This window comes from Glycine soja, chromosome 16, assembly GCF_004193775.1.
Source record: "Glycine soja cultivar W05 chromosome 16, ASM419377v2, whole genome shotgun sequence".
NCBI classification, from domain to species: Eukaryota; Viridiplantae; Streptophyta; class Magnoliopsida; order Fabales; family Fabaceae; genus Glycine; species Glycine soja.
This window is the reverse complement of record NC_041017.1, coordinates 35,134,262-35,149,110: the sequence shown is the minus strand read 5'-3', so window position 1 is coordinate 35,149,110 and position 14,849 is coordinate 35,134,262. Positions and strand designations below refer to the sequence as shown.

Here is a 14,849-nt window from a genome sequence, read left to right as displayed (position 1 = left end):
AGATAATAAATTGATAGTATTAAAAGTTATATACAATCATCTAATCATAATCTATTATATACGATAAATTTTTCTACTTTTAAAATAATTAATTATCATAAAATAATTAATGATGATTTGTGATTGAATAAAAATATAAAACTATTTTATAGTGTCAGTGCATAAATATTAAACTTAAATATAAATTTAATATCCAAGTATCGAGAAATAAGCTAATTTACTATAAATTAGTGTTTATTCTAAAGGAGAAAAAGTTTTTCACTCTTTTAATTAAACAACCATAGATATGCTTATTTTCGTACTGTACCAAAAAAAAACACTGTTGATACAAATTTTTAAAATTTGAATGAATGAGCTTTTGAGTAGTGATTAATTGACCTCTATAGTTTGAATTATTTACTTGAAAGTTTAAACTATATATTTTTAAGTCCCTAATTTGAAAAAATAATGCAGTTTTAATCTCTTAAAGACTAATTTTAAAGTATAATATATTTTCAATGACTAACCATTTTTTTAAAAGCAACCATTTATTTAAGTCTTATTTTTATACAAATAAGAAATTTTATAAGAGCATTTATGGTGATCCCCATAATTTGAGGAGTTTTGATACTATTGATTTTTTAACCAATCAAATTATGTCATTTTCTCATTACTTATTATTTTTATTTTTTAAATTAGTTCTTGATTATTTTTTAAAATTTATACTTTTTAAATTATAAAATATGACTAAAGATAATTTTAAAACTCTAAATGCTAAAATATTTCGATACTATCAATATTTTTTTTATAAAAACTGTTAAAAGTAACTAAAAAAATTTTAGGATTCAGACTTCGAAAGTTATTTGTAATAATATTTTCTACTTTAAAATTTTAAAAAATAATAATCAAGGAATAATTTTAAAAAATAATTAATAAAAAGATAACATGTAATTTAATTGATTAAAAAATTAATAGTATCAAAATCTCCAAATTATTCGAAGCAGCATAGAAACTCAAACTTTATTCTATTATTACCTTGCCATACACACACATCGTCTAATGATTATTTTACTTTTAAAAACATTAATTAAAAACATAGTTTTACTTATTCACTAAAATAATACGTATATTAATTTTATAATAGTATTTTAATTCCTTAATTGAGTATTTCAATTTTAGTTAAAAATAAAGAAATACTTAATTAAAAGTAAATAGTTTGATATATTAAAAATTTAAGCACTTCTTATATTTTAACTATTTTTCTCGTCTTTTAAAATATAAAAAAAAGACGAGAAAAAGATGTGTCAGATAGTGTTTTATTCATATGTTAAGAAATAAGGACGAAGTCTAACAAATCATTGTATCATTTATTTTTATATATAATATTTTTCTCACAAACTATCTTCTACTTTAGTTTAATTATTGTTTAAAATATGAATTATTCACTTTTTCTTGATTTCTGCACTAAAAGAATTTTTTATGTGAACATTAAAATATTTTTGAAAATATTAATTGAAAAGGACACGAATTTAGTAGGGTTGTTGAGAAGGTAGAAAGGAGTTGGCCGTTGGTTAAATGAAGGGACTTTCTTGTCTCGAACCAGATCAATTAATAATGGTATTGCTACAAGCATGTAACTGTAATGTTGAACTAAAAAGTCGATTTCCATCATAGTATTAATTTTATTCTGATTATGACAAGAACCATCAATTTGGATGATAATGATTTCTTTTGCTAGAATATACTCTCATATTATTTCATTTAAAATAAGTTGTTCAACACATATATGGAATAACTAGATTAAACGTATAGTGACTAAGATAAAAATGAAATGAAATTACCCTGACTAACTCATGAAGTATCCCATTAGCTTGCCTCTCTTACCAAAACCTATATCTTAAAGGTTGGATTACGGATCATTATCCTCCTACAAGCATCAACTAATTTAGGACCCAACTCAGATTTATTCACATTCTATCACATACTAGAAATACGATTCTCTTGTGCGATGGTATAAAAAATTGTATTTCATGAAAAAAAAATTAGAAAGAAAAAAAATGTGTCAACCTCTTGATAGGAACCATTAGCCATGACAATAGTAAGATCCCATTTGATATTTGCATTAAAAAAATATTGTGAAGTGGGCTAGTTAATCTCATTTCCGAAAAAAAAAAAAGGTAATTGAGAAGATAAAAGAGCATTACCAGCCACTTATTATTAGTCACGTGATATTAAAATTGACTTGCAGAAAAAAAAATATTGTCAAATAGGCTAAGTAATAACGTTACAGCAAAAAAAGGTGGTTGGGAAGATAAAATTAAAGAGTATTAACAGCTACTTATTGTTAGTCATGTAATATGAAAAATTAAAAATTAACATTTGCATATAAAAGTAATCTAAGGTATTGCTAACCAATGTTTTTAGTCTATTGGTTAAGAAAATAAAACAAAAAATATTTATTATAAAAATCATGGAAAAATATAAAAAAATTATGAATAACGCAATTTTGTGTTTTTCAATAAAAACAATTCTTTTTAATTTCTTAACTAATGTTTTAAGAACATTTTTTAGCATTTGCCTAAGAGTGTGTTTGGATGGGGAAATTTTAAATTTCGAGAAATTTTAAATTTTAAGAATTTCAAATATTTCAATTGAAATTGTTTTATTTTTAAAATTTTGTGTTTGGATAAAAAAAATTAAAATTATGAGGGTGAAAAAAATGAATGAAAAAAAGAGAGAACATGTGGTTGATGTGCTAGTTATACGTATTTCTCTACACTCACACCTGATTGATGTTACACGAGCTCAGAGGGTGTTTCTTGAAAAAGAATATAAGAAGAGAATTTTAATTTCTCACAAGGAAATTAAAATTTTTAATTTTTAATTATTTAAAATTCTGTTTTAAAATTTCAAATTTTTAAATTCTTCAAAAAAAAACATTCAAACAATAAATTTTAGATTAAAAATTCAAATTCTTTAATAAATTAATTTCCTTAGTTAAAATCCAATATCTAAATGCACTCTAAAAGTAATTTATCACATTTGATGTCAGCAGTTATGGGCGGAGCCACTTGGGGAGCAGCGAAGCCATGACCTCCCCAAACTTTTGAAAAATTATTCATGTATAGGTGTGTTTTGCTGGACCAAGAGAAATGCCAATCTTGATTTGAAGGAAGATATGGTGAAAGATTTAATGTTTAGGTACAGGACATGGGTCTGTGTGGGGTTGGTTCGTTAGTCCTGGTGAATGATGAGTAAATGCTTAATTATTAGGATGAGTTAAGTACGTCCATTATTAATGATGTGTGAGATCATGGATGAGTGACTCAAGAACTTTCATGATCATGCATGTGTGGGTTTGAGGTTCCTTTTGTGATGTCAAGATTGATGGACATATATAATGAAAGAGATATTTTATAAGAGAATGAAAAATAAAAATTAAATGAGTCATATAATCAATGATGATGAATATTCATTAATTTAGTTCATATGTGAATATTTAATATTTAATGATTTAGTATGATTTCTAATCCTTAAGGGTTTACTTTAGTGATTATTTAAAAGAGAAAGTAATACTTTATATATGAAATTGATGATTTATTCTTTTTTTTTCTTCTTAGTTCTTAGATTCTCGCACTTAACTTTTTAAAAATATAATTATCTTTACTTGATATTGATATGATGGGTTGAATAACTTAATTAGTAAAAAATTATTGCATGATAAGTTATTTTAAGATTTTTTTAAAAAAATATTAAAAAAATTTAGATGAGATTATAAAATGAAAAATCTATGAATATTTTTTTCATTCCAATCTTATTTTTGACTCCCAATTTTTTGTTTCAAGCTCCAGCACTGCCCCAAGCATTATATCGTGTCTCACAAAATAACTGGAATATTGAAGGGAAATACAGAAATAGAACAAACAAAAGTTTCTCATCACATTAATTTTTTATTATGATATGAATTATCAATTTGTATGACCTAGATAGGAACCTCTGAAATTTCATTCCACCTGCTAAATCTTAATCGCTAATATGATCCTTTTTTTTTTGCGGGGGGATTGGAGAAATTAAAATTTAGCTTCAATAATTTTAAAAGAAAATTTAATAAGTGCATGTCTTTATCTTTTTAAATTATACTACTTAAGATTTAAATCAAGTATTTTCAACAAAGAATGATAATTTTTAAAATTTTAATAATTACATAATCTATTTTAATTTAACATTTTTAATTACTTAATTATGTATATTGATTTTAAAAAATAAGTATATATCAAAAACTATCCTCACAAACGAAAAATAATTAAAACTATAACAACCTAGTGTTAAGTCAAAATGATGTGGGGTTGTATATCAAGATTCAACGTGGTCCAGATAAGCCACTGATTATATAATACTAGATTTCTTGCAGTCTATTACTAGACAAAAAAACTGAGTTGGAAGAACACAGAAAAAGAAAAGAAAAGAACAAACAAACGATGGGGTGGCCATTCAGCAGAATAGGAGCTTCTGGGTTTTCATCATATTCTACTGCCAAGGAAGTTACTCATGGAATCGATGGAAGTGGTCTCACTGCTATTGTTACAGGTCACTTTTTTCTTTGTCTTTCTCAATGTTTTTCTTTTCTAAAGGTGATATATATATATATTATAGGTCACCTATTCAACCCATATTCTAACCTAAGGGTAATCTCATTTTGAAAGAAAACAACATATAAAAAAATATATAACATTAGTATGTTAAAAGAGGTATAGAAATTCTTCATTTTTTTAACAGTCATGTATTAATACATCATTCTCAAGTCACACTTATCAATAAACATGTCTAACTATCATGTTATGTCTTGCTAACTCTTTACTTATGAAAGATTTCACCTTTTGAATGATTAACCCTAATGCATCCTTTAACATAGTCACATTTTATGATCTGACCATTCGAAAAGACTTGAATTAACCCTATAGAAGAAGTATGGTTTTATTGAAAATAGATAAGCGTAGGTAGTAACTTATCTAGATAAGACTTGCAAAGACCTTAATCTATCTAGGGATTTGTTCACCTATCCATTTTATAGGTCTATTCAACGTTAGTCACCATGACAATCTCTAACACTAGGTTAAGGGTCTTCTTAGCAACTCCAACGTGCTTACTCTCATGCAATGTCATTCATCAATGCATATATGTTATGATCATTCAAATCAATATCAAATGTCATCACAAATTCATTCACCAACCTCAACACCATAAGAAGTTATAGCATCATAGATTCACCTTTCATTCATTTATCGCACTCATGACCACATATAGTTCAATAAGTATAGCAAGACATTCATGCAAACAACTCACTAAAAACTCATTTGAATGTGAATCTCATTATCTCAACATAAAGTTAACTCTAATAATAAAATAACATCATCTCAACCGTATATCATATTATCATAATTCCTTAAGATCTCAAAATAGTTCATTTATGCAAGGAAAACAAACATTAATCACATTTATATCAAAACTGATCATTGGACTCAAAAACTGATCACTGGACTCAAAATGGTTATTAGTCGTGACATTGGACGCTGGATGCAAAAATAGTCATTGGAAATTGGACATGAAAATGTTCACTGGACATTGGACGTGAAAATGGTCACTAGATGCAAATTTTCTAGAATTTCAAAATTTCTGTAGAATTGTCTTTCTTGGCTTCCAAATCATCCCAAAACAAACTCAAACTTTTTTCCATCAATTCCAAATACTTAAACAACAAAAAATCAATATTCATCAAATGATCAACAACCTAAATTTTAAAACTTAAAACCTCAAATGCTCAAACTTCCATTTTTAACAACATGATTCATTTTTAAGTAACCTCGAAACCAATTCAAAACAACCGAAGCATTGAAAAGGATAAAGTTTTTCGTATCTATAAAACCCAAGGAACTTGCTTTGAGATGAAACAAAGGAAGAAAAGAGGGAACTTTGGATCCAAGGAGGAAGTTTTCTTCAACTCCACTAACAATTCAAACTATAAGGGCATTATCCATACCCAAAATCAACCCAAAGTCAGATTCAAAACTAAAAACTAAGTCTTTTCCATGAAACCTTCGTGGGTGCCCTAGTGAAAAACGAAAATGGAATATAAAAGAGGAAGGAAGGGTGTTTATCACAAAAAGGAACAACCAATGAACACTAAATAGAGAAGGAAAAGATCTCCTTTGAGCAAGAAAACCAAGTTCTCAATTCTTCAAAGAATTTGTTTTCTTGAAGAGAAATAAGAGAATAGAATGAGAACTTTTGTGTTTGCGTTTAAGATTTTTTAGAGTTGAAGAAGAGTTTATGACTCTTGTAATTCCTCCTTTTTCACACATAAACTTTACTATACACACCTGTCCCTCCAAATATAAACTAAAATCCATCCTCTTAAGCCCAAAATATTAAAACTCACTAGCCACATACACACATAAAATCAAATCACCAAATTTATTAATTAATTCATTCAAGTACTTAAACTAAATTTAATTTCTCTTATAATTTAATTAAATCACTTGAATAATAAATTAAAAAAATATGTTATAATGACTTTCAATGACTTTGAGCACCAAACATCTTCTTCATTGGGCCCACACTCTTATAGTATAAGAAACTAGTGAATCTACAGGTAGTTAATGGATTGTATGATCTTATGTGGCAAGTGATTAACAAACTTAACACACTTTGGGTAGTTCATCAAAGTTGACCAAATAGTTGGTCACAATCATGTTTCCATGCTTGAGTTCCAAGAACTCAGTCTTCTTGTGATTCTAAATGTCCTCATGAAGGTGCTTTTCCAAGAAAATCTCTTTGAAAACTTCTCAAGTGATCACTCTATTCTAAGTTGTACCATGTGAGGCTAGCTTATTTTCATAAGTATTGCCCTCACGATAAATATGACTGACAAAAAGATTCATATGTTTGGTAAAAGCTATGCATTTCTTCTACTTTTTTTCTATTTTTCCTAGGAACTAATCTTCTATCATTCTGAAAAGCTTTAGTGACCAACATGAAATTGCATTCTAGCCGCAAGTTTAACCATCCATTTTCATTAGCAAAATCAATGGCCTTCACTGCATCAACCAATTCCCCAAAATTACATTATTGATACCAAGATTCATAGCAAAGAATCCAAGAATGGCAACAAAGTTCTCTGTTAATATTCCTCCATAGTAAGTTGCCCCAAGAGAGCCCTTAGTCGTCCCATCAGTGTTACATTTTACTTGATTGCAAAAAGAGGAAACCATAACTAACCTTAACTATACTTTAATTTGTTTTAATTCCCAAAGTTTTCAAACTCTTAAAAAAAATACTTATACTTTATCCTAATACTTGCACACTTTTAAACAAATATGAAACTCTATAAAATTTTCCGTTTGTTTTTACAAACTTGCATCTTATATTTGATTGACATGAGCATCGAGTGGTCTTGGTGCTGAGACTGCTCGTGTTCTTGCTTTGCGTGATGTCCATGTGATTATGGGGGTGATAGATATGATTGGTGCAAAAACTGTTAAGGAAGCAATACTTAAGGAGGTTCCCACAGCTAAAGTTGATGTCATGGAGCTAGATCTTAGTTCTATGACATCTATCCGGAATTTTGCTTCAAAGTTCAATTCATATGGTCTTTCATTGAATATTTTGATGTAAGAATGCATGGGCTACATTGTCAATTTTTTATGTGTGTTCAATATAATTGTACATCTCTCTCTCTCTCTTTAAGTGCACACATCTTATCTCTACCATTCTCACAAACAATTTAATTATAATGTTGTGTAATTTTTTATTTTTTGTAATTCAAAGAAACAATGCAGGAATTTGTGCTGCCCCTTTTGCACTATCCAAGGATAACATTGAACTTCAATTTGCCATAAATTACATAGGTATGTTGAAACTATCTAATTCCATAACAATTTTTTATAAGTATGTCTTGGTTGGGTGGTGTGTGCATTTGTTCATGGATTTGAGTGTCTTATGTAGTAGCATACACATGTGAAACATATTTATTCATGGTATGTGTGTGCATATGTGTGGGTGGTGCATCTCATGAAGTAGCATAGAAACCTAAAATCTCTATTTGTGTGTTTTCTATTAGTGATGCATGCATGCTCATGTATGTTGCTTAATTATGCAAAACCTATCTTTTATATGTGTGTATTTGTACACATGTTGTACCTACACGCATGTGATGTATCTTTAGTAGGTAATGCGCATATTCATATGTGTGTCCGTTTGTGTGTGTCTTAGGAAGAGACATACACATGTGACACCTTTCTTTTTACATGTGTATGTGCACGCATGTGCATGTACATGCATGTATCTTAGTCGTGCGAAAAGGTTATAAATAATTGTTGCATATAATTATGTGCAGAGTATTTACACTAATGATTTTCCATAAATTGTCAAATATTTCTTTTATTATTTAGATTAAAACATAGGCCAAGAAAATGTCAAAATAATTTTAATCTTTTAGTTTTTCTACAACATAATTCCACAGGTCATTTTCTTTTAACAAATGCGTTGTTGGATACTATGAAGAAAACAACAAGTGAAAGTAAGAAACAAGGAAGAATTGTTAATGTCTCATCAATTGGTTATCGATTCACATATCATGAAGGAATCCTTTTTGACAAAATTAATGACCAGTCAAGGTAAAAAATATACCAAATATAATATCTATGATTGTAAATTATTCTACCATATTCTTTTTCATGGAAAAAATGTTTATGAAGCCTCCCTCTTCTAAGAATTTATCAAAAGAACAATTATGCTAGAGACTTCAATTTTTTTACTAACAATTTGGCTCTAATATTTTTGTTCAACTCTTGAAATGATAAATATTATTGTCAAACTTTAGTTTATGATATTATTTATAGATATATGTAATATAAGGTTTTACATAAATATAATGTGTATGAAATGGTCTATCACTCATAATTAGAATGTCAAATTAAGTATCTATACAAAAAATAATTGATAAGATCTGATGCACTTGGATATAAAAGTATGTTGCATTTAGTATTAGATATCTTTAACACAAAAAATCCAACATATCTTTTATTTTATTAATTTATTTTAAGGTTATTATACTAATTGAATGTTTTATTTTAAAAAATGCGTTGATCAAAGACATGTCCACCATTGACTTCCTATTTTAAAAAAGTTAATAAGGCTTCTTTGTTGGATCACGGGTAACCTAGAAGATGAGTGGCCATGGCCAGTAAACAATGTTGGAGAAAAATGAAATAATAGATTTTTTTTAGCACTACACTCCCTCGTGTTGATCGACATTAAATTTTTTTCAAGGTTTTTTTTTTCTCATGCATCAGAAAATCATGTTACAACACCTCCTCTCCCACCACCATGCCAACCGATATGGAGAGAAAGAGATAAAGATGGAGGATCCCATCAATAACATGGAGAGAGAAAGAAAGTTTTGTAACTTATAGAATGAGAGAGGAGAGAAAACATGTGGAATAAGAGAGAGAAATAATTTTTTTATTTTTTATTTAAAAAGTAAATGATAAAGTACAATAAATATTCATAAATTAACTTATAGAAAAAATTGAGTGGGTTATTGAATTTATGATATTAGTTACTGATGCACTAACAAATTTTATATATATATATATAACCAATTATGCATTATAAGTTTTTTATAAAGTATTAAGAATTAACTATATTCCATTCAATACAGGTTTTGTAATTAATATGTAAATAGGAAGAGTCTTATTTCTATTTTTATACTATGGATCAATAAAAAGATAGTATTATTCATACAACAAAAATTCACAAGATATATTATAAACAAAGGGAGACAAATAGGAAAAGAACAGAGAATGTGAGATGAAATGAGATATAGAGAAACAGAGAAAAATTATTTATAATAAATTGTGAAAACATTTTGTAGATGTAATATTTCTATATAAAAAAGGAAAAGTTTAAAAGTTATTATATTTCTCAAGAGAATAAAAACTTAATATAAAAAAGCTATATATTAACTCTAAGTTATAGGAATAGCTTTCTTTTTTAACATCCAATCATTAGAAGAGATTTCATATTCTCTAAGAGAGAATTATGCATATAAACTATGGGAACAGATATGGAACTCACAAATTTCATCACATTCTTCATAGATTTAGTTATCATCTTTATACCTCCCTTTTATTTTAAACAAATGGTACCAATCAAATCCATTTTCTATCAAATCATTAAAAAAATTGTTATGATTGCTTGAGTTTTCTTTAATTTGATTAATAATTTTTGGATTTTAAACTATCTTGTTTCTGAACAATTTTCTAAGTTTAAACTACCTGTTTATGATACATTGAACAAAGATCACTTTCATCCTATTTTATATATATATATATATATATATATATATATATATATATATATATATATATATATATATATGTGTGTATGTATGGAGGATAGTGTTCAAATTATTAGAGTAATGATGACATTTTTTTTAGCGTCTACATGATTGAATAATGATAGATGTGGCCTAAATGGAATTTTTTTAGGCAAAATGGAATTTTGTTTGATATTTATTTAATGACCAGACTTATATAATTAATCAAACATTATAAGTTGTTCCTTTTGAGATGATCTTATAAGGAATTTTTTTATCACTGAAATTGTTGTCATTAATTAGATGATGAGTTTTGTAACAGGGAGACACAAAAAGTCTTATTTTTATGATGTACTAAAATAAAAATAAGAAAAGTTCAAAAGTCGTTACTTTTCATTAAATATTATGTACTTTATAAAAGGGTTGTCATCTTCAAGTTATATAAACGATGCTCTTTTTCCATATTTCATCATAAAAAAATAGAAGAGTCTCTTTATTCTCCGGTATATATTGTGTATAAAAGACTAGCTAGAAGATTAAGAACTTAGAAATTCCAACATCATATTATTCATGAAATCGAATATACTTCCACTTTATTGTTAAATATATTTTGTTGATGACTTAACATAAAAGATCCCATTTTATGATGGTTATCATTTTTAAAATATCTTTATTTTACATATACACAATTAAGAACTATAGCACGTCTGCAAAATCTAATTGTTTTGCATAATTTATTTGCTTCCTTATTTACAGTTACAACAATTGGTGTGCATATGGACAATCAAAGCTTGCTAATATTTTGCATGCCAATGAACTGGCAAGGCGTCTCAAGGTTGCCCCACAACGAGTAATTTATTATTTCATTGTTATGAGTTGGTTAATAATTTTAGACTTTTTTTTTTTACCATAAGGCCATTATAATAAACATTACCACCACTGTTGATTTTTCTAAACCTTACCTTTGGCTAATTACTAAGAGGTCGATATACCTTATCTTACATTTGTTCTTTGCTTTCTCTATCATGCTTCCATTATTTAATTAAGGAACTAGTACTTCTAAATAAATATTTCCAAATTATGGCATGACCTACTTCTATGTTTAATTAGTAAAGGCCATTTAGCGTAGGCTAGATAAGTGGTTAAAACCTAATTGAAACAACCACTCATTGCGAATAAACATAAATTAAGTACAATATATGAGTTTGAATATATTTGCTTTTTTCTAGCAATCTAATTTTACTAGTGTTTATGTTCCTTGGTTCTTGTACTTGACATTTGATTACTGAACTTTAGCACAACTCATGTAATAGTTATATTTTCTTCCTTAATTTATGAAATTCATTTGACCTTTCAAAAAAAAAAAAATATTACTTATTGACATTGCCAATCTTTTTTACTAGATGATTGCAAACAATTATTTAGCAAAATTTTACAATTATTATAGTAGCTACCAAGTTTTACAAGTCCTTGGTTTGAGTAGGGTTTGTAGTCAAATTAGGATTTAGGAGCTAGATGCCTAAACTACGTATTCCTTGTCATATAGTTAATCTTGAAACTTCTAGCAATCACAATCATCAGAAAATTTGAATTATTTTAGAGACAGCATAAAAAATAGTTTTAATTTTAATTACAAAAATACCACTTTATTTTCACTTTGTTTCCTTTTTTAAAAAAAATGTATAAGAAACTATATAAAAAAAGATACAAATTTAAAGATATTAATGTGACATTTTTGTAATTAAAAATGACAATAGAAAATGTTTTCTCAAACTAAACAGCTCTTGTTTCACATTCTTTTCTCTTTATTATGGTGACCTTCCTTCTTTATGCTAATGTGAAAAAATTGTCTTTTAGTTTTGCCTTATTAATTTGTTATATATATATATATATATATATATATATATATATATATATATAATCTCTTAATCTTTAATGCATCTTTGTCAGGAAGATGGAATAGATATTACTGCTAATTCTGTTCATCCAGGAGGCACTAGGTCCACCAATATTCACATTCATAATCGTTTATTGACTGGTGATTACCATGCACATTTATATAAATATATGGTCTATAATGAAATTATATTTGTAAATAATGTAATTTAAGTTATTAAATCTTTAATTATTCTACGTAGCCCTCCATCTTGAATTATCTTCTACAAGTTTCAATGTACTTACAATGCAATAAGCTTCAATTCCTCAGCTAGGAGTTATAATCTTATATTTTGGGTTTATTTAGAAAAACTTTTCTAATTGTATTTATAGTAGAAGAAAATAAGAAAAAAATGAAATAAATTTCTCTATAAGTTAAATTAGTTTATTTATAAGTTAAAAATAAGCTTTCGGAGAAGTTAATGTGAGAGAACTCTTAAAAATCAGTTTATATACATGAACTACTTTTAGTTTATGGAATGCTTATTTCAAATTTTATTTTATTTTCTTCTCCTATAATTTTAGAAAAGTTTATCCGAATACATTTGTACATAAATCTTTATTTAAAAATAATTGTGTTAAATGGATTGGTTGTTCTATATAATAAATTCACCAAACTTAGTAGATAGCATTATTCCTTCAAGCATCTTTCAAAAACTATTTCATGATATCACCTAGAGGCAACCTTTGTAGTTTATATTACTTAATTGCAATATCAACCATCGTGATATCTGTTTATATCACTTAGTTGCAACATTAATGATATGTACCAAGTTTTATGGGCATATCTTTATATGATTTATGTAGGTTTAGTCAAAATTGTAAGGCTATTTGGCGTCGAGAAGATACTGGGACTTATGGCGAAAAATGTGCAGCAAGTAAGTTAAATTAATCACTACATTTCATGAATATAAGTAGATTTAAATATATTTTTGTTGTGAAAAATATGATGTTTTTTCTTTTATCTTTAAAAAACTATATATTCTTTATATTTAACAAAAATAAAGTAACTTTGGTCACTTACCGGTGATTAAAATCATAATTATTTTTGTAATTTTTAAGGATTAAAAACAAAACAAAAACTATAGAGTAAAATTGAGGGGGAAATGGTACATTGTGGGTAAAAAAAATATATTTAATTACACATATACATATATCATGATAATTCCTTTTGTTATTTAATCCAAAGGACTGAAAAGAGGTAAAATAAAAATAAAATAAAATAAACTCATATTTAACATGTGATTCTCCTTATCTTCCGTATATATTCACTTTGTACACCCTGACATGTAGGGAGCATCAACAACATGTTATGTAGCCTTGCACCCCCAAGTGAGTGGAATCAACGGCAAACATTTTGCTGATAATAATCTTGCGGAAGTATACTCACATGGAAGGGACGTGGATTTAGCCAAGAAGTTGTGGGATTTTAGCATAAATTTGACCAAGTAAAATACATGTGGTAATTGTCTATGCGAATTGTATTACTGAATAAAAATACCAATGATATAATGACTGTTAATCTATGTGTTACTAATTTTTTTAAGAGAGTTGTGTTGTTCAAGCTTACAATTTAATTAGTGCCTGTAGTACAAGCATGAAATTTTCTTTTATGAGAAATATTAGTAACATATTTTCAGACATACTTTTTAAAATATATTTTCTTTTTATTGATTGAAATTTATTGAAAATAATAAAAATTTTGTAAATCTTATATCATATTTAATATTTTTTCTTTCTTAATTTTATAAATTTCGATAAATGTAAGCCTATTAGTGAGAGCGTTTGAAAAAATGTGTTTCTAACACTTTTTTACGTCAATTACATGTATATATTTAAATATTGTTGCAAAATCTTGTTGGTATTCAAAATATTATGACATATTAATATAGTCGAAACAAGGAAAAAAGGTTGTGATGATGAGCCATGTTTGCCCATGTTTTATGTTGGCGAAATAATTTGTTTAAGTTTTATAAAAAGAAAAGGCTTTTATTTTATTGGGAAAAAGTACTCACGTAACCTTTTAATTTAATAATCCTTGTGTAATTTTCACATTTTGTAAGATTAGTTTATGGTATTTTAAGTTCGTGTTGATATATGGTTAATTAGATAATGGTATTGTTTGGGCAATCTATTTATTTTTTTTGTCAAAAGGAAGAAACTCATATTATTGTATGAATGCATACAAGATGGACTCAAAATAAAAACATGATTATTTGCATAAAATCTAGACTCCCTTACTAAACAATGAACGACTTGATTAGTTTGTCTTTCAATGAAACTAACTGAATAGTTTTGGACATTAATGAGCTTCAATCTGCACTTGAGGTTAATTTCTGTGTTGTTTGAACTTCCAACAGAGGCCATATGAATAAAGAATGCGTCAATATTGCATTGCATGCTACGTAGCCTTGAGGTTAATTTCTTCCACAAACAAGCATGCATTAGGTCCGCTCCTAGTATTTGGATTATGTTTTAATTCGTCCTTGAGCATATTTCCAATCATAAAGAGCTCGAACAGACACATGGATAGAGATAGGAATTGGCTTTATATATATAT

At 27.1% G+C, this 14,849-nt stretch overlaps 1 protein-coding gene across 1 annotated transcript; it reads left to right on the top strand.

Moving 5' to 3' along the window:
* The first annotated feature begins 4,457 nt into the window (after positions 1-4,457).
* LOC114390017 (short-chain dehydrogenase TIC 32, chloroplastic-like) lies at positions 4,458-13,741 on the top strand. The gene is made up of 8 exons (XM_028350708.1): positions 4,458-4,566; positions 7,418-7,646; positions 7,804-7,883; positions 8,498-8,651; positions 11,111-11,189; positions 12,305-12,392; positions 13,097-13,167; positions 13,583-13,741. Exons 1-8 carry the CDS (start codon positions 4,458-4,460, stop codon positions 13,739-13,741), a joined length of 969 nt encoding a protein of 322 aa, XP_028206509.1.
* The last annotated feature ends 1,108 nt before the right edge of the window (positions 13,742-14,849 follow it).

What these genes read in the sequence shown, in the direction of transcription:
- LOC114390017 (XM_028350708.1), top strand. Translation starts at nt 4,458, where the DNA reads ATGGGGTGGCCATTCAGCAGAATAGGAGCTTCTGGGTTTTCATCATAT. An exon ending in TCTCACTGCTATTGTTACAG is followed by an intron (nt 4,567 to 7,417) that starts GTCACTTTTTTC and finishes GATTGACATGAG; the next exon opens with CATCGAGTGGTCTTGGTGCT. An exon ending in CTTTCATTGAATATTTTGAT is followed by an intron (nt 7,647 to 7,803) that starts GTAAGAATGCAT and finishes TGTAATTCAAAG; the next exon opens with AAACAATGCAGGAATTTGTG.